The following is a 19670-nucleotide window of genomic DNA, read 5'->3' as shown; positions in this document are numbered from 1 at the left end:
TCCAGGAGACGTATGCTCAATTGCTCCACCTGGAACAATCAGAAAGTGTGATCTTCAGTTGTTCTCACAAGAACTCAAGCAGGTTTCTGATAGGACAGCCTAGATCTGACATCAGCCTGGGGAGTGGGACACACAGAAGATGGCCATCATGGAGCCCCTTGCCACTGTGCTCTGTTTTGCACCGGGGTCCACTGTCACCTAGCCGAGTGCACTTCTTTTTTACTTGTAACTGGCCCACACTTACTCTGCAGAGGTTGTTTATTTTCTACCATTAATAAATGTAAAAATCTACCTACATATTTTGCTTGTCTGGTCCAATTCTTTGTTTGGGATGAAAAGAACCCAAAAGACACTTCTGGAAGGAGATCCCAGGACCCAAACATGGGAACGTATTTTGGCAAGCCAGACAGGAGGCGGTAAGGCTCTCTGCCTGGTCTGCATGCACCATGGGTGCAGGATAAGTGACCCGTTGCAGTTAACACCGGCACTGTGAAATGACAGCCAGGCAGGGGCTGTATGATTCTCTCAGCAGCCAGTGGGGTGAGGACCACGCCATCTGCACCCTACAGACAGCGAAACTGAGGCCAGCTGACTTGCAGGAGCCCACTGTCCGCACATGGTGGAACTCTAATTCAAGGTCCTTCCTACCCCAGCCCTGCAGCTCCCAGGGCCCTTTGCATGCTGCACCCAGCAGTCCTTTGTCCCTTGTGGTCTTCAAGTGTACTCAGCAGCCACCGCAACCCTCTCCTGGGTTTCTCACCAGGACACAGCTCACGTTTCCCGAATCATCAGAGGGCTGAGGCGGGGGTGGCGAGAGACAAGGGTGCTGCTACACACACGCTCGGTGGGCTTGGAGCTTGAGCGCTGGGTGCTGCCAGCAGCCCAGAGATGCTGTGAGCACAGCCGGAACGGGCGGGAGGGACCCTGCCTCTCACACGGGCACATGTGCTGCTCTATTTTTAAGATTCCTCCTTGGAACGCAGTAGGTCCTGGAACGTGCGCAATTTCCATGCTGTGGGAGGGAACATCTACAGCTCAACTCTACAGATCATGCAAATCACATGTTCTCAGCGTCTCGTGTACATTTACATTCCCCACCTAGCTGTGGCCTTACAGGAAAATAACAACAGTAATAGCAGTGTGTAGTTTTGAGCCACTAAGTTGTCAGTGTTTTGTTACACAGGAGTGGGTAACTGACAAAGGCATTAAGCTCACAAGAGCTTAATCTTTTCGGTGTAGTCAAGCACTTAACAGTAAGCCTTCAAAGGAACACAAATGGTCCCTTTGCCAGAAGCCAGTGCGGTGGCTCAGAGGCCAACAGGGAAGGTTTGCATTGCGGCCCTTTGCGTTTGGGCCAGTACCTTTGCTTCTGTGTCTCAGAGGTGATTCTGGTCCCCTGCGGCTGCCTGGCTTCACCAGGAAGGGAAGGTTGTGGCACAGGCTGCAGGCTGTGAGGCAAGGTGCCCAGGTCAGCGCAAGTTAGTGGGCTGGGAAGCTTCCTGAGCAGGTGCAGGGGCTGAAGAGACGCGGGCTCCCTCGCATGTGGGAGCCTCCCTGGACACAGTGAGGAGGTGGACACCGATTGGCCTGGGCAGCACTGGAGAGATGGGAAGGGAGAGCAAGCAGAGCAAGCAAGGACCCAGCTCTGGGGAGCACCCACCGAGGGACCGGTCATTCGGTGGCTTTTGGGACAAGACTCTCACCTGGGCATGGATACTCACACACACAGGAATGGGCAGACTCCGTCCTGCCTGCGTCACACAGGGAACCACAGAAAGTTAAAATTGTCCCCACATGTAGATGCATCCAGGAAACACAGACTCCATGGCTGGATGCACGTATGTGAAGTGTTGGGGTCCAGGGTAGGGGCCCCCCGGCTCTCCAGCAGGTCTGGAGCAGCTCACAGTGAAACAGTCACATGGCAGAGCTCTGCCTCCCCGAGGCTGTACTGGGGTTCGGTGTATCAGCGCGGGGGTCAGGCCAGCCCTGACCACAGTGAGATTGTGGGTGCAGCCAGACTGTCGTTTGGCCCTCTGGTGAGCTCCCCAGTACTTTCTTAAGAAGCAGCTCTTTGGAGGCTGAGTGCAGCTCACTGGTGGGGCAGCTTGAGGTGGGACTGCTGGCCGAGTGGCTTGTGGGTAGAGCGCTTGTGTAAGGCCTGGGGTTTGATCCCCAGTGGAAGAGAGAAGAGAGAGGGAGGGAAAGAGAGAAACAAGGGGAGAGAGGGGAGAGTGAGAGAAGGGAGAAGAAGAGAGAGAGAGTAAGTGGGAAGGAGAGAGACAGAGCTGTTTAGGGAGGGCTCCCTTCTGGGAAAATAAAGAGAGAAAGCAGCAAACACCTTGGAATTAAAAGGTTCCGGCTGCTGAGCCTTTCGGCTCAGTACAGGCAGGAAGAAGGCTCTGGAATAGCCTGGAGGAGCGGTCACCAGGGAGCCCCCAGCTAAGGCTTGCACCCACTGTGTGCAGAACAAAGCTCTTCAGGTGACATTTTCTAGGTGATTTTAAGCAAATGCCCTATCATAATATTTGTATTAAGTTGCCATTTATGATTTTTAAGCTCCTAGGCTACCTCGGAAGGAAATCTTTGAAAAGCAGGCCAGCTTAGCTGAAAGGTCAGGAGTTTGAAAACCAAACAGTGAGACGGAACAGCCAGGACAGCACATTTCTGCCTGCCGCCTCTCCCAGGCAGCTGCAGCCCCTGGCTAACAGGGGACCGACCCCAGTGGCCACTGGCAGAGGTCTTCCGCTGTGGGGGCTCTTGACTGAGGTGACAGATGGCAGTCAGCCCATGGTGGTGGCGGTGACTGCAGATACCACAAGGCCAGGGAGGAGTGGGTGTGGTGTGGACACACAGGTCCAGACCCTGGCCTGCTTTCACAGGTGCAGTGGTTTCCAGAACAAACCCAGCCCACTCTGGCAGAGCTTCCCAGCCCACTAACTTGCGCTGACCTGGGCACCTTGCCTCACAGCCTGCAGCCTGTGCCACAACCTTCCCTTCCTGGTGAAGCCAGGCAGCCGCAGGGGACCAGAATCACCTCTGAGACACAGAAGCAAAGGTACTTGGCCCAAACGCAAAGGGCCGCAATGCAAACCTTCCCTGTGGGCCTCTGAGCCACCGCACTGGCTTCTGGCAAAGGGACCATTTGTGTTCCTTTGAAGGCTTACTGTTAAGTGCTTGATTTTATGCACTAAGAAACCCTGATGAGACTGTCACAGTTTGGGTGACCAGGCCCACCCCAAACAGGTAGAGAACAGAATAAATAGGGGCCCACAGCCCCAAGCTCATTAGCCCGAACGAGGCCCTACTGACCAGTTTGGGCCTGGTCTCTGGGACCCAGGTCTGGGAGGGATTTTCTCGCTTCCGTCCCCCATCTGCCCAGGTTTCCTATTCCCAGGACAGCAACCGCAGCCCGAGGGGTTCACACAGGGACAGGATAGGCTTCTGGGGCTGTGCCTCCAAGCTACTCCTGCTGATCTTGAACACCCCAGAGTCCACTCTGCAGCAGGAATGCAGGAGAGGAGGTCTCTGAGGGGACGGTGTGGGACCGTGAGCTGGCACAGGCAGACACAAGCTGGGGTCTAACTATCTTGGCAGGAGCCCTGCGAGTCAGAGGACAGGGGTGTCTGCAAGACCTCATCCTCTAGTGGCCCAAGCTAGGGCAGGTCCCCTGTGAGAAGCCCAAAGGAGCTGAGCGTGTGACTGACCAATAGCTCCTCCCCTCTGCACCCCTCACTTGTAGGCCTGGCCAGTCCCTCCCAAAGCCCAGGTTCTGCAAGTGACTGCTGATGACCCAGTCCAGGTGGTAAGGAGGGGCCGCTGGGCAGGGAAGTCCGTTCATACCAAGGCAGCATGAGACACCCCAGGGTGCCAGCCCTGGTGCTGGGCCTCTAGGAGCAGGGCTGTCCCTTTGTCTGCCTGCCTTCCGCTTCCCCTCACTGGCCTCCTTCCAGCCTTGCCCGTGCTGGAGCCTCCCTGGGCGCTCGCTTCTGGCGCCCCCAGGCACCCAGGAGGAGGAGGCCCCGCCAGCTGTGCGGAGCCCCAGCACTGCCAGCACGAAGCTTCCTCGACCCCGCCTTCCCATTACAGCCGCAGACCTCTAATGAGCCGGACGTAACCCGGAGCAGCTCCCTTCCTGGGGGCGGGAGAAGTTGGGGAGAGGAGGCCGGCCCAGGTGCGGGGTGGAAAATTTCAGCATCCCGCACACCCCTCCCGCAACCTCTTCCCTGGGACGCTCGCCCGGCCCGCATTGGCCCTGGGGGAGCGGGCGACGGCGGAGAGGGGACAGCGCCCTCCGCCGCCCCCACTGCGGGGCGCGCCGCGCAGCCGCGGGCTTCGGAGAGGCGCGAGGAGCCGGGAGGGCGCGGCGCGGTGGGAGGCGTGCGGGGCCGCGGTGCGGGGAGCGCGGGCGAGGAGAGCGCGCCGGCAGCCGTGCGTGCGCCCCGCTCACTCGGCGCCACTGCTCCCCGCCCGCCTGGAGCTGGAGCCCGGGGACCACGAGGTCTGGAGACCGCGGGCAGCGCCGAGCCCAGAGGGAGCGTGGAGCCGCCGAGTGTGAAGCCGGGAACCCAGAGCTGGGAGTCCGAAGGCGAGCAGCGGCCAGAGACGGGCGAGCGAGCCCGAGCGCTCCCGGGCGGGCAGGCGGCACATTCCGGTCTGGTCCCGGTCCCGCGCTGCCCGGCTGGACGGCGCACCCCTCACCTCAGCGCCTTCCGCGCCGGCTACTGTTCATCTGCCACCGCCCGACGCGCTTCCATCCTCACCGGATTTCCAGCGCCAGAGACCGAGACAAAGCCGGGACCCGGTGCCCACCATGCGCCTCAATAGCTCTGCGCCTGGCACCCCTGGGGCGCAGGGCGCCCAGCCTTTCCCACCACCACAAGCTGGGCTGGAGGCTGCGCTCCTGGCCCAGGGCTTCGCTAACGGCTCCGGCAACGCATCGGAGCCCATCCTGGAAGCACCTAGCAGCGAGCTGGACGTGAACACCGACATCTACTCCAAGGTGCTGGTGACCGCCGTGTATCTGGCGCTCTTTGTGGTGGGCATGGTGGGCAACTCAGTGACTGCTTTCACGCTGGCGCGCAAGAAGTCGCTGCAGAGCCTGCAGAGCACAGTGCACTACCACCTGGGCAGCCTGGCGCTGTCCGACCTGCTCATCCTGCTGCTCGCCATGCCCGTGGAGCTGTACAACTTCATCTGGGTGCACCACCCCTGGGCCTTTGGGGACGCTGTCTGCCGAGGCTATTACTTCCTTCGGGACGCCTGCACCTACGCCACAGCCCTCAACGTGGCCAGCCTGAGCGTGGAGCGCTACCTGGCCATCTGCCACCCCTTCAAGGCCAAGACCCTCATGTCCCGCAGCCGCACCAAGAAGTTCATCAGTGCCATCTGGCTGGCCTCAGGGCTGCTGGCCGTGCCCATGCTCTTCACCATGGGCCAGCAGAACCGCAGTGCCGATGGCCAGCACCCCGGGGGCCTGGTGTGCACACCCACTGTGGACACGGCCACTGTCAAGGTCGTCATCCAGGTGAGGGCCTCTTCCCTTTCCCTCATATCCACGGGGGTGTTCTCTGTGGCCCAGAGCCGGAGAGCAGTCACTGGGGTGGCTAGAAGAGCACCTCTGGGCAGCCTGACCCTTTCTTCCCACTTTTCATCCAGGGGCCAGAAGCCATAATCTGAGCTCTGTGGCATCCAGTGGGAGCCCAAGTATGCTTTTCACAGGAGCAGGCCCTCCGTAAGCTTCTCAGAGGGCTTTGTGAACCTCTTGTCCTCTGTGGCAGAGCCCCCTGTGTGGCTTCCCAGTGCCTCCGGGCTGTCCTGCCCCGCCCCGAGCCTGGGGATCAGCTGCCATCTTGGTTCTAGTTTAGCTAGTTTTCTTACCTGCAAAACAAATGTTCCTGACGTTGGCCTGAGAGGGTGGCGACAGTCACGAGAGAACCCTGGGGAGGTTTGCAGGTTCCTGAGCTCGGGGCCTTGTGGAGTGTCATCGCTGCTGCTGGTGGCAGTGTCCCTCCTGGGAAGATGGTGGGATGTCTGGGTGTAGAGGGGCGTGGTGTGACTAAAACTTGAGCTGAGTGGCCAACAGCCCTGCTGGAGTCAAGGCAGAGAGTCTTGGGAACCCCATGGGGGTCAGCTTGGACGGGGTGCCTGGCAAGATGGGGGTCAGCGCGGGAGGGAGGCCAGTCAGGCAGGGGCCCTGAGGTTGGTGGAGGGTGTCTACAAGGAAGCCGAGGCAGAACAAGCTTTCTGGAGCATATCCTGGCTCTAGCACTTGGGCGACCTGGAGGGTATAGTTTCCTGCGGCCAGGGTGGGTAAAGAAGGCAGAGGGTCACAGGGCAGGAGCTGGGCAGGGTCTCTGCGCTGTGCCATACTAGCAGGGAGGCAGCCAGCTGTCCCCATCTGGCTGGCACATTCCCACTTTGAGCCCTACGTAGTCTCTCAGCAGAATCCTGCTACCTCAGGAGCCTCGGCATGACAGTGTGGCTCTGGGGAGAAGGCTGCTGGGGAGGGGGATGTCATCTGTCTGTCAATCGCTGGGCGTGACTGACCCTCCGCTGGCCGCCTCTAAGGTGGCCATAGGGACATCCTGCACGCAGAGTTCAGGCCACAGGGTCCCTGAGTGGTGGGCCCTGAGCAGGCTGGGAGCAGGGGGTCAGAACCCTGCTCTACTGGCGAGGGTCCTTCACACACCACGGGCCACAGGCAGACGGGAACGGGGCTCCGTGTGTGGTAAACAGTGAGAAATTACCTTCCCTGCTGCCGCTGGGGCTCATATTTCTTTGCCCAAGCTCCTGCTTTGATCATGTTTGTTTGGGAGGAAACTCCAGCATTTGGGCCTGGGGGGACAGCTGCTCCTGGGGCCTCCAAAGGTGCCACTTGTCAGCTCAGGTGGGCCATAGCCCCTGGGGAGCAGCCTCTTCTCAGTTCCGTCCCTCTGGCCCCCGGCTCTCTGGGTCCTTTCCCAACATTAACAGCAGAGTGGGTGGCAGGGGAGGCCACTCGGCCTCAACCCCCAGGTGTCCCTCTCTCCCCACTCCTGTGGCTCACAGCAGTGGCTCCCAAAGTGCCACTTGTCTGGTCTCCCTGCTCAGCACCCTCCAGGCCAATCTGGTCAGGTCTTGGCCATTTCATGCCTCAGGAAAGTCTGTGGAGCATCCCCCCTGGGACAAGCTCCATCCTGTGGCAGACACAGCGCTGGTCAAGCGCTTCTCAGCCCTGGCTGGGCCCTTTGGTGCCCTCAGAGAACTCAGTTTCCAGGCTTCTTTGAAGGGCTCGGCCATGATGTTGGAGTGACTGATTACAAGGACACCAACAGCCCTGACCAGGCTTCTCAGGGGCCCAGGCACAAGCTGCTCCGTGGGCTCGGGGAGAGGGCTCCTGCAGAGAGGCTGGGTGCTCCTCAGTTGTGCTTATGGCCACCGTGTTAGGAACGTTTGGGGTGGGGTGGGGCGGGCCATGATGTCCAGTGAGCTTCCAGTCTGTCTGCGGCGATCTGCAAATGTCCACTGCTTTCCAGCATCCGGCCTGAGCAGGCCACACACCCTCATCCACATGCTTCCCCTGGTTGTCCGTGTTTGGAAGTGTTGGGCCACTGGCCAATAAAATGATCATTTTTTCCAAAACCAGGGCCTCTCTCGGTGCGCTGTGAGGGATAGTCTGTCCTGGCGTTTGTAAACAAAAGGTGTGTTTAGGGATGAGCTGGAAGCTGGTGGCAAAGTTTCTGACCCCCTTAACATCGTCACTGTGGAAGAGGTCTGGGCTTTGCAGGGCAGAAGTGAGCAGGGCAGAGGGCAGCGGCAGCCAGAACAAGGGGTCCAGACTTCTCTCAAAGCAGGAGCCAGGAGCTCAGGAGGTAGGGGTGCTGGGGGTCCCCCAGGGCTGTCACATGGCTGTGGTCACAGATTATTGTTGAGTCCTCTGTGGCTCTACGGCCCCTGGGCAGCCTCCTGCTCTGACTGCAGGTGTCGCAGTTCTGTGCTGGTGGCCCAGCCTGCAGCCCAGGAGGGTCCTGTGTCCAGGGAGCATCCAGGGAGTGCGTGTGCATGGAGAAGACCAAGAGCTCAGCCTGTGGTGGCAGAGGCCTGGGGACTGGTGTGTCTGGTTCAGATCTGACCACAGCAGAGGACTGGTCCAGCTTCATCTTACCCCAGCAGGCCCTCCATCCAGCCCAGCACCCACTGGCCCAGGGCAGACATAACATGGCCACAGCTCTGAGCTCCGGTCCACAGCTGGTCCATCATGGGCTCCAGCTTTATCATGCGGTCCCTGCATGGGCTCTTGGTTACCTGGGACCCAGGAAGCCCAGCCCAATGTTCCAAGGCCCAGGGGATATTGCGTGCTCATGCACAGAGCTGCACACACAGGTGTCCATACACATGGAGGCACACATACACATACACACACGTGCAGACAGAAACAGAGTAGACGCACACGGGTCTGTGTGGGTACCATGCACAGGTGCACATGCGCATGAAGATTTCACCCAGAAACCTGTGCCCACTCGGACACCTGCACAGTGGGACCCACAGTGCATGCCTGGCCTGAAGCTTAGCCAACAAAAGAGGACCTGGGGGCCCTGGGTCACCGTTTCCCCTGAGAGCACAGGGTCTGTCCCTACAGGGATGTGGGGTGCGGGGTGCAATGCTTGCAAGGGGCTGAGTCTCAGGGGCTACAGCCCAGCTTCCAGCCACAAGCTTCATGATGTTCAAGCCAGTGACAAAACCCATGTGCTCTGGCAGCAGAGGTGGGAGGGCCCAATGGGCCATGCTCTGGACACTCGTGGGTAGTACAGTGAGGGGGTACAAATCAGGGTGGCATCTTTAAACCATTTTCCTGGGATCCTCCCCCTCCATGGTCCCATCAGGCATAGGCCAGGGCCCTTGTGCTCACTGCATCTTTGCCGTCCCTGCAGCTGAGGGACCATCCGGGTCCCCTGCCACCAAAGTGTTTGTGTCTTGGAATCCGTGGAGTTTCCTACTCAGTGCTAACAGCACTGCTTCTCGATGCCACTGGACCTGACCATCCAGGGACTGGAGCCTCTGCATGGGGGCGAGGCTGTGATTCTCAAGGGATGGTGGAGTCCTACAGCCGCCGCCCGGGGTCTGGGGCAGCTGGGTCACGAGGCTACTGGGCACCCGTGCCATAAGCACTGACCAAGTCCCAGGAGGGAGAGACAGCTGTGCCTGTTTCCACAAGTGAGAGAATTGGTCCCACAAAGCCAGACCCGGGTCATCTTCTCTATGTTTCTGTCCTATGCCATCAGGCCACGCTGAGCCCCCCTCCGCAGGTGGTGTCCTCCATGTTAGGAAGCAGGATGTCTGAAGCCGACCGTCAGAGGGATCAGAGAAGAGGGTGGCCGACTTGGAGGACAGCAGTGACAAATGCGGAGCACACACTAGGTGGGGACCGAATGGCGGGGCAGAAGCAGCAGGTCTGACCCAGAGCCGACGATCTGCATGCTGTTCATGGGACTTTCCTGCACCTGGAATATTTTCCAGCTCCTAGAGGAAAGGAGAGGACCCCAAGGATGCCCAGGTTGAGTGCAGCTGGTAGGGACTGAGGGCCTGTATCCTAACCCTGCAGCCTGAAGAGCCTGCACCACGCTGGGGCAGGAGACAGAGCACGCTCCTGCCTTTGCCGTGTGAACAGAGCTCAGCAGCTCGGCAGTGAGGAGGGCAGTGTCCCTGGCAGCCCGCCCTGGCTGATGGACACTGGGACACCACCACGTGTGATGCTGAAAGTTAGCAGCTGTGCCCTGCTTCGCCTTCAGGCTGATGTCCTGAGGGAGAGCGGGCTGGGACCAAGTGCGGGTGTTTGCTCACGATCCCTGTGACATCTCTGATCCAAACAGCAACCCTGAACCCAGTGGAGCCCTTCACAGAGCCGTGAAGTCCCAGAATGCACGGGGACAGAACAACAGGATGACATCCATGTACCAATAGGCTGCAACCAGGCAAAACCCAGGCCACAGGGACCAGCTCAGGGCACGCTGCCCAGTGTCCCCTAAATCCGAAGCAAAGGCATGAGAGATGGGGGGATGGGTCAGCTGGGCACAAGGCTAATATTTATTCTTGTGCAGCTATTGTGAGCATAGGTTCTAAAATAGTTCTTACCTCTCAGAGATGTGTGTGCAAATATTTACATTCAGACCGACAAAATGATGTGGTGTCAGGTTTGCAGAAATGTGTGCTACGGAAAGGGATGCGGACAGGGAGGGGTAGGGTAAGACCGGCCACAGATTCAAGAATGTAAAAATCAAGTATTGATTGGGGGGTGATATGTGCTTGTCTTTTTTCATGCTGAAAGTTTTAGAGACTAGCATGGCAGGACACCCCACAATGGAGTCCATCTTGGCAATATAGAGAGACCCCAGCTCAAACAAACAGAAAGACAGCAAGACAGAGAGAGAGAGAGAGAGAGAGAGAGAGAGAGAGAGAGAGAGAGAGAGAGAAGAAGAAGAAGGGAGGGAGGGAGGGAGAGAGGAAGGGAGGGAGGGAGGGAGGAGGGGGTGCTGTGGGTTGAGAATACGGAATTTACCTTATGAATTTTGGTCTTGGACTTTGGGCAGTGGCTCTGGACAGTGAAGGTGATTCTGAGGAGGTGGAGATGACCAGGACCTGCCCCCGGGAGGAAGGGGTCCCCACCCAGGAAGGGAAGCTTGGCCGTGTGGGTGTGGGCCCTGATCTGGCCCTGGGCCAGGTGGCAGCTGGAGGGTGCAAGTGTGCACACAGGCCGAGGGGCATCCACATCCCACTCCAGAAGGGACAGCAGCGGGCACAGCCACCTGCACACTTCATAGTTGGAGACAGAGCCTGGGGATACTTGGCCTGGGCTGTCCAGCCTGATCTTTTTAATGCCTCCCCTGGGAACGGGCGGTCCCTGGGGTGAGGTGGGTGACATTGAGGGAGCAGGCAGGCCCTGGAGTGGCCAGGGCTGGCTCTGACCAGGCATGCGTCCTGAGGAACGGCTTGTCCCGAAGCAGCTCTGGTGCTCGGGTTTGCACCTCTGCGCTGGTACCGAGTGTGGGCTCTCCTAGTTTTGTCCATATTCAGGCTAAGATGCCCTGTGGATTTTTCCTCTCCAAGGACACAGTGTGACTTCTGTGAGCCGGTCACTCGCAGACGAGGTCTCAAGACCTCAGGACAGTAACCTGGAACTGTCCCTGCCTGAGCCGAGAGCTTATCTTGTTTTCTCAGTAAGTTGCACTGAAAGGCTCCGAGATGCCAGCCGCAGACCTGAGGAGGCTGCAGAGCTCCTGTGGGTGCAAGTGCACGTCGAGGTCCCCAAGCCATGCAGAATTTGGAGGGCACGGTGGGTATGTCAGACCTGTGAGCCAATGCCAGGAGCCTGAGGCTGCCTGCGTTTTCATGAACAACCGAAATGCAATCACATATGGTGTAGTTGTTTATGTTTAAGAGAAGAACATTTCAAGCTCCTCATTCATTGTGATGAATTTCCCCTAAGCTCAGACTTGCACCGCAGAGTGCCTTGGTGCCAGGTGCAGTCACCCTGTCCTGCAGCCACCACCATCTTTGTGTACTGACTTTGTCCCCATCAAACATGACACCTGCTGCCCCGTTCCTGCCGCCTCCCCATCTCTCTGCACTTGGTGACCCACACGCATGAAATGAGGCCCTCTCCTCGGCCTCGTTAAGATGCGGGTTCACGGAGGAATATTTCACACCGAGTGCAGGCTCAGAAGCTGCTGAGGACTCCAATTAAGTGACATTCTAGAGGAGGCGAAGCCGCGGGGACAGGAAGCAGGTGGGGGTCCCGGGGGGCTGTGGACTTCAGGGGTGGAAGCATCTGATGAGTCTGAGTGTCAGTGCCCGAGATCTGACCCACTAGCGGCTCTTCTGGGGCGTCAGGGTCCTCGCTCAACGGGGTCTTTGTAAACCTCAGGTCCTCCTGCCCTGGATGGCCATGGAGGCTCAGTGGCCAAAGGGACCCAAGGAGACCTGGGGGTCAGAAGCCCTGGCCGAGTCCTCCTACTGCTCATTACTGTCACCAGCTGGGTTCCTGGAGCAGGCACGAGCTGAGGGCTGTGCATTGGGCTGGCCCCCCAGAACCCCCGCTGCTTCAGGCCTCGTGCCCTGCCGCCCGGTGGGGCCTGCATTTTCAGTACCAGAACCAGTCTGAAGGCAGGCGGGCAGGGGGTAGACGAGACTCAGCTGGCCATCGCTCCAGCTGCTTGGGAAGGGGAGATTGGGAGTTGTCCTTGGGCCCAGAGTAGCAGCACAGGTCACCACAGTCCGCTGGCTGCACAATGTGGGACAGGCAGTCTGACCTTCCTTGCCTCAGTTTCCTTGCCTGCCGGCTAGAGATAAGGAGGATACTGCAGCTCAAGAGTTAACTCACATGAGATGCTTGTGACAGTGCCCACGGCCTCCTCAGCGCTCCTGCCCCTCCGCTGACATCTGTTGCACAGTGTTTGGTCCCCTGTGCTGCTGCAGGTGAAGGAAAGAGCTGTTTTCCCCCAAGGGCTGCTCTGCTGGTGGCTGAGGACACATCCATCAGCCACCATGACACTGCAGGTCGAGGCACAGTGGCCAGTGGCGCATCTGTCCACCTTTTCTGAGAAGCGTTTGTGACTTGGGCCAGGACCTGGCCACTCAGGGGTTCTTGGAGGGGCTCACGGAGAGCACATGTCCACACATGTCCAGGAAGAAGTTCCAGCAGAGGGACAGCACAGGCAGAGGTGTGGGGCAGGGCGGTGGTGGGTGTCCAGGAGCGCTAGGAAGCTGGAGTGGCCAGAGCGGCTGAGAGGGCCACGCCAGGAGGACAGGCAGGGCGGGTGGGGCGGGCAGATGAGTGGGGCTTGCTTTGGGGGGTGCATTCTGATTGTTGTTTGGGGCCGCACTATGGGGCTCGGAGGGAAGCATTCAGAAGCTGCAGCCGTGTTCCGAGGGCGTGACCGAGGTGACACAGCCAGGCGCTGGGGCGGGCGGGGGGTGACAGGCGGCACAGAGAGCAGATCTTCGTTTCTTTTTTAAACAAACAGGCTAATCAGCTCATGTGCCAGTTTGCATCAGCGATGTCCAGTTTTGCTAGCTTCCAGCCCTGAGTCTGGCGTCCGTGTTGGGCCACACAGCCCCGCTTTGTGCGGCCGCCACAGTCCTGTCCCCAGCATCGGTTGTGGCTCTGTTGCCAACCACCTTCTCCCAGCACCTAGCAACCGCTGCCCTGCAATCACGCCTTTTCCAGGATGGCCTGCAGATGAGCCCTGGGGACGTGGCCTCCTGGGGGATGCGGCCCACCACCATCGCGGCTGGACTGGGCAGGGCCGCGCCTGTCCCCACAGCACCGCCTTCCCTCTGCCAAGTTGGCTTCCGCTGTGTGGCGGCACCGCATCCTGCTCATCCATTTGCCACGGAAGAGCATTTGGGCTGCGTCCAGTTCTGAGCAATCACAGGCAGAACAGCTACAGATATTCACGTGGGCGCTTTGTGTGAATATTTTCATTTATCTTAAGTAACTGCTGAGGTCTCATCTGTGGGGTCCGACAGGAAGTGTCCGTTTAGCTTCCCAGGAAACCGGCAGCCTTCCCGACAGGGATGTGACGCCTCGCGCATCACTGGAATGCAAAGTGCTGCCCTCTGCGTCCTGCCAGTGCTGGCGTTGTCGGCTTCTTGGTTGGTTTTGCTTCCATGTTTCCGCTCTCAAGGGTGCGTGCAGTGTCCCGTTACAGGTTTAATTTGCATTTCCCTCAGGACTGCAGCATGTGTCAGTGTTTGACATTTGGTGAGGCGCTTGCTGAGTCCTTGGCTTATTTTTACATTTGGTGGTTTTCTTAGTGTCCACTTTTGAGGGATTCTGCGTACAGTTTCTTTGCCAGGTTTGTGCCTTGCGAATGCTTCTCTGTCTGTGCACTGGCTTTGCTTTCTAGTGCTTCTAGTGCTTTCTTTGCTTTCTAGCTCATCATTTCGGTCAAGTCCTACCTATGGCAACCTCAGGTATTTGGTGTTGTGCCTAAGAGCTCAGTGTGCAGCCCAAAGTTGCAAACCCTTCTTGTGTGTTGCCTTCTGTAAGTTTTATGGCTATGAGCTGACTTTTCCATGGACTATGAGGCATGGATTTTGCATTCCAACATCTGAGAGTCTCAGCCTCTCAAGAAGCGATGACTTTTTCCCCACGCGGGCTCCTTGGTGCCTTCGGGTCCGTCCGTGGGGCGCGGTCAAACACGCCATGCCCCATGCCCATGGCCCATCTGCTCTTCTGTACTGCATCCCCAAGCCTCCAGCCCCGCTCTCTCCATCCCCACAGCTCTGTCTCCAGTCCTCAGGTAGCCTGGCTCTTCTAATGTTCTTCTTTTCCAAACTGTTAGCTTTAACTTTCCACATGATTTTAGAGTCAGTTTGTCAATAGCTACAAAGACCTGCTGGGAGCTTTGGCGGCACTGTTGCTGTGCGGGGGAGATTTGCGTCTGAGCACGGAGCCTCCCGGCCAGACTGTGATGCATCTGATATTTATCTTGTTCTGCTTGGGTGTCTTTCATCAGTGCACAGTTGCCGTGGAAGTTCTGTTAGATTTATACTTACACGTTTGTATATTCAGAGCTTATTGTGTGCGGCACCTTTTAAATTGCTTCCTGTTTCTAATTTCTGCGGACACCATCGGCGGATCCTATTGACTTGCGTCTGGACCCGTGTCCTGCAGCCACCACGAATGCACTAGTTGATCCCAAGGGCTGTGGAGCCTCTGGTCAGCCCAGGCTGCATCTCACCTGCCCTCCCTCCCTGGTGCATGCTCTGTCCGTTTCCTTTGCTTGTTTCTGTCCTTGCTCAGTCTGGCACTTCCTTTTGTGGGGGTGATAAAAGGTGACAAGAGCCGACCTGTCTGTGCTGCTCCTGGTCGTATGGAGCAGGTCTTTCCTCTTCTTCAACATGAAGATCATAGTTAATTTTTAGTAGATGCTCTTTGATGGTCAGTAAAGTTCCTTTCTAGCCAGGTGTGGTGGCTCATGCCTGTAATCCCAGCACTCGGGAGGCTGAGGCAGGAGGATCATTGTGAGTTTGAGACCAGCCTGAGCTACAAAGTGAACTCAAAGCCAGCCTGAACTGCATAGTGAGACTGTGTCTCAAAAATACAAAATAATAGTAATAATAATAATAATAATGATAGTAAAGTTCCTTTCTGTGCTTAGTTGCTAAAAGTGTTTTAAAAATCATGAACAGATGTTGAGATTTGTGCAATGATGTAAACGCGCCTGCGGGAAGGACCAAGCAGCCTCTTGGTTAGTCAGCGGGATGAATGACAGCGGTCAGTTTTTATGTGGGAAATGGATGGGACGTAAAGTTTATCCCTTGAACCCTCTCAAGTGCACAATCCAGGAGTGTGTGGTGTATTCACACAGTCGCAGCCGTCCTCGCCACCAGCTCGGACCCCTCCTGCCACCCCAGCAGAAGCTTTGCACCCCTGAGCAGGACTCCCCACTTACCTGCCCCCCACTCACCTGCCCTGTGCTGCCTGGCAGCCTCCGTTCTGATTTTCACCTCTATGAACTTGACTGTTCTCAGTGACTATTCCAAACGACATACAAGTGGGAAATACCTGATCATTTTCTAGTGTCTAACCAGCCTGTATTCCTGGGGTAAACCTCACAAGGTGATATGTCAGCTGGCGATGATTTGCTGATACCTTTGTTAGGAGTTTCTGTTCCTGTGTTCCCGAGGAATGCTCTTCTGAGGTGGGTTTTCCCCCGAGGGGTCTTTGTGTGCTTTCGGTATCAGGATGGTACCACCTCGTAAAATGAGTTGGGAAGTTTTTGCTCCTCGTAGGTTTTCTGGAAGAGGCTGGTATTATTACTGCTTTAAAATTGGTATTATTACTGCTCGAAAAGAGTTCTCTAGCAAAAACCTCTGAGCTGCATGTTTTCTGAGACAGTTTCTGTGATTTCAGTTCCTTTAAGAGATAAAAGAATATCCAGGCTGTGCACTGCTTTTTGAGAGTGCTTTGGTAATTTGTACCTTCTAAGAAATTGGGCGGCTTCTGAGAGATTATGCTGTCAGACTTTGGGGCACAGACTTGTGTTGTCATCATCTCTGGGGTTGTGAAAATGTCTCCTTTCATTCCGAGGACTGGTCATCTCTTTTTCCCTAGGTCATTATGACTAGGAGTTTGCCAGGATCACTGTTTCTTTTTGAAGAATGGGCTTACGACTTTATTGTTTCTATGTTGTCTTTCTGTGCTTTCAATTTATTTATTTCTACTTTTTTTTATTTGCTTTTATTGCATGTTTCAAATTTACTGGTTCTTTTTTCTAGATTCCTTTACTGTGATTTTTTCTTTCTAGATTTCAATAGTCTAAGATTTCTAATTTAAGCTTAGAGTATTGATTTGAGACATTTATTCTTTCCTAATGCAACCCATTAATTAATACTATAAAATTCACCCCAAGTACTACTGTAGCAGCATCTCAAAAATTTCCTAGCGCTTTATGCTTGTTTAGTTAAAGTGTTTTCTCGTTTCTCTTGAGGCTCTCTGTATGACCTTTCGGTTATTTAGAAGTTTGCTTCTTAATTTCCTAAGGTCTAGATATTTTTCAGATATCATTTTGTTGTCCACTCCTGACTTAATCCCATTACGCTGAGAGAACACGCATGCATGACGCAGGTTCCGTGGTGCGCTGACCCTTGCTTTGTGGCCCTGGGCAGCGCACACGTGGGCAGCCCGTGCTGCTCTGCTGGTGCCGGGTGAAGGGAGGTCCGTTTGGTTGATGGTGTTACATTATTTCTTCCTAACGTTTTCATTGGTTCATTAGATACAGTTCCTTTTTCTTCTGTAAGAGTGCTTACCTTTGTCTCCTCCGAGAGAGCTCCTCACCTGGGGAGCGTGGTCAGCATCACTGGTCCTGCCTTCCTTGGAGGCAGCACCTATCAATCGCCTTTTTCTCTGGAGAAAGCTGTGCTTCCCCGGCTCTTTCAGGGTAACCGTGGTTCGATTCCTGACGTGCTGCGTGCTGGTGCTGCATCTGGGGTGTGTTGGGATTCTCTGGAGCTGGGCAGCGTTCCCCTGTGGCAGGTGGTCAGCACCGCAAGGGCTGGCCTGCTGCTTTACCATCTGGTGGCAGTGGCTCCGATGTGAGCGGGTTTTGGAGCCCTCTCCGGGCTGTTCCGCTCCTCCTCACCACGCACCATCAGGATCAGGCCCGCATCTGCACGAGTGCTCCGTGCTCAGACACCTCACTGTGGTCGCTTAGCCGCGTCCACGTGTGTCACTCGGGGGGAGGGGGCGGCCCTGGGCACGTGCTGACCCACGGACAGCCAAGAAGCTGCCCTGCGCCTCTCTCCGCCCTGAGGTGTCCTCCACTGTCCCGTTTCGGGGGTCCTTGCCCCGTGCTCTGGTTAAGAAGCCACAGGAGTCCACTCCCTTTCCTCTGTGGGCTTTGTCCTGCTCTGCATTTGTTTCTCCGGTGACTGCTCTGGGACTGAGAAGCCTCCCTCAGTGGCCAGCGGCCAGTGGCCAGCGGCCAGCGCTGGGCTTAGAATCGCATTCCTGTGATCCTGACACTTTGCATTTCTCCCTGGCCTGGTTGATACTGAGATGTGCTTCAGAGTGGCTGTGTTTTGTTTTCTTTGTTGTTGGCTGTGGTGGTGGCGGGTGGTGTGCGTGCGTGCATGTGTGTGTGTGTGTGCGTGTGTGTGTGTGTGTGTGTGTGTGTGAATGGGTCACATTTTCCTCTTTTTTTGCATATCTGCTACTTTTTATTATATTAGACATTATAGACACACATCATTACTGCTCGTCTACAGCACATAAGGGTTATAGCCCAGGTTGTTTGATGGACAGAACACAGCTCCATTCAATTTCCATCCCCTTCTCTCCCCACGCCCTCCATTTTTTCCTTTTGTTTTCTTTCTTTCTTTCTTTCTTTCTTTTTTTTTTTTTTTGAGGCAGAGTCTTGCTGTGTAGTGCAGGCTGGCCTTGGACTGGTAGCAATCCTCCTGCCTCAGCCTCCCGCATACCAGGGTTACACGCCTGCATCACCAACCCGGCTGTCCCTCCATCTCTTGGCCCCCTTCCCACTTGCAGAAGATCTGTCTCCCTGTTTCCTGTTACCTATTTTTATCTTGTTCTTTAAATTATCTATACTTTGGGTTTCTCATACAAGAGACAGTGAGCTTGGGACTGTGTGGTCTTCCTCTGAAGAGTGTCGATTCTTCTTTGGACAGGCAGGCTGGCTGCAGGCTGCGCAGGCTGGGGTTAGCCAGGCTTGATTTGTGCTTCACTGGGTGATTGCCAAAGAAGGACTCAGCATCAGTACTCAGTCTTCTTGGTGGATTTGGGGGTTTGTTTTAAGCTTCTTGGGGCGGGTCCAGAGGAGACCTTGCTGGAGGGCACGGTCCTTGCTCCCGAGCTGTGGATTTTGTGGCCGGAGGCTCAGTTTGTTAACAGGCCTGGCCCCTGTGGCTCTGAGGCATGCCCATTGCCTTGCCTATTGCCCTGCCCACCGTCCTTCCCACTGCCCTGCCCACCACCTGCCCACCGCCCTGCCCACTGTTCTGCCTGACGCCCTCCGTGCTGCCCTGCCCTGAGCCTTTCTGTTTTGTCCTGCATGCAACCTGCCCAGCCTGCAACTGGCAGAACACCCCTCACAGGCTGCTGAGGAGGCTCCCAGGTGGGGGAGGCATCAACGGACCCCATCTCCAAGCTCTGCCTCATCAGCTTACGTAGTCACATCTGGCCCAGGTCCCACACCTGCCTCCAATAGAGAACACATCTAGGGGGCTTGCCTGGGGCCCCCCACCCTGCTGTCAGGCAGCGCAGGCTGCTCAGCATCTGAAAGCAGCACCTGATGCACTGCATGCGATTCGAACGTTGTTTGTAGCGGGAGAGCTGGTCCAGGACCGCAGACGAAAGTCCTCTGTCGGTGTTAAACACTGCCTCCTTTCAAAACAATCAGAGGCGGCTTGAGATAAAAGACCTCTGCTCAGAGGAGTCATAAAAACAGTGTCGCAGAAGGATGTACAACAGAAAAAACAATCACTCCAGAACACGGTGAGGGGACAGCACCCTGTTAGAGTAAACCTTATGCTGAGGCTTCTAAAAAAAGCAGAATTATTTGGACTCGAACATCTTCAGCCCTGCTGTTAAAAGGTAAACTTGTAAATTTCAGGGCCTCTCTCCTTTGACATATTCAAAGGTTAGGCACATTCTCCAGAGAGCTTTGTGTTCTTGTAACTCAGAAGCAAGGACTCTGTTTAACAAGCAGCTACACTCCCGGCCCTTGAAGATCAGAGGCCACTGAACTGTTGAGGGGTGATCCCGCTTGGGAATCATGTTGTGGTTGCTCCTGGCCCCTACACTACTGTCTGGCATAGAATCCCCAGTCGTTTGTTAGGGCCACGCAGCCCTGAGGCGCCAGGGTCATGGAGGGACGCAGCGTGTCTGCGTCATGTCATCCTGGAGCCGAACGTCGGCCATCTCGGACCTTGCGCTGGTCTGGAGCCAGGCGAGAGATGGCTCATTTGTAAATCTGTCTGCTCTGGGCCGGGTGCCCAGCAGGATATGCACAGTAGGAAGTGAACGTCAGGTCACTATTTATTGCCTGGAGAGGACAGAGGAGCTGTCGCATCTGGGCTGATTCTGTCCTCCAGGATCCTGGACCCCTTCAGCTGCTGGCCCATCCCAGGCATGCTTGAAGGATGGCCTCATGGATGGGCAGGGGTCTTTC

At 56.4% G+C, this 19670-nt stretch overlaps 1 protein-coding gene across 1 annotated transcript in view; it reads left to right on the top strand.

Moving 5' to 3' along the window:
• The first annotated feature begins 4393 nt into the window (after positions 1-4393).
• The window catches only part of Ntsr1 (neurotensin receptor 1), a 42369-nt gene continuing 27092 nt past the window's right edge, over positions 4394-19670 (top strand). The window contains exon 1 of the mRNA XM_003462814.5: positions 4394-5524. Coding sequence (XP_003462862.1) covers positions 4811-5524 — 714 coding nt within the window. The 5' untranslated portion in view covers positions 4394-4810. The remainder of the gene's footprint in view (positions 5525-19670) is intronic.

This window comes from Cavia porcellus, unplaced genomic scaffold (genome assembly GCF_034190915.1).
Source record: "Cavia porcellus strain 051 isolate PalLab524CR breed Dunkin Hartley unplaced genomic scaffold, mCavPor4.1 scaffold_5, whole genome shotgun sequence".
In the NCBI taxonomy this organism is placed as follows: domain Eukaryota; kingdom Metazoa; phylum Chordata; class Mammalia; order Rodentia; family Caviidae; genus Cavia; species Cavia porcellus.
The sequence above is the reverse complement of the archived record's forward strand: the minus strand, read 5'-3'. Positions and strand labels throughout refer to the sequence as shown.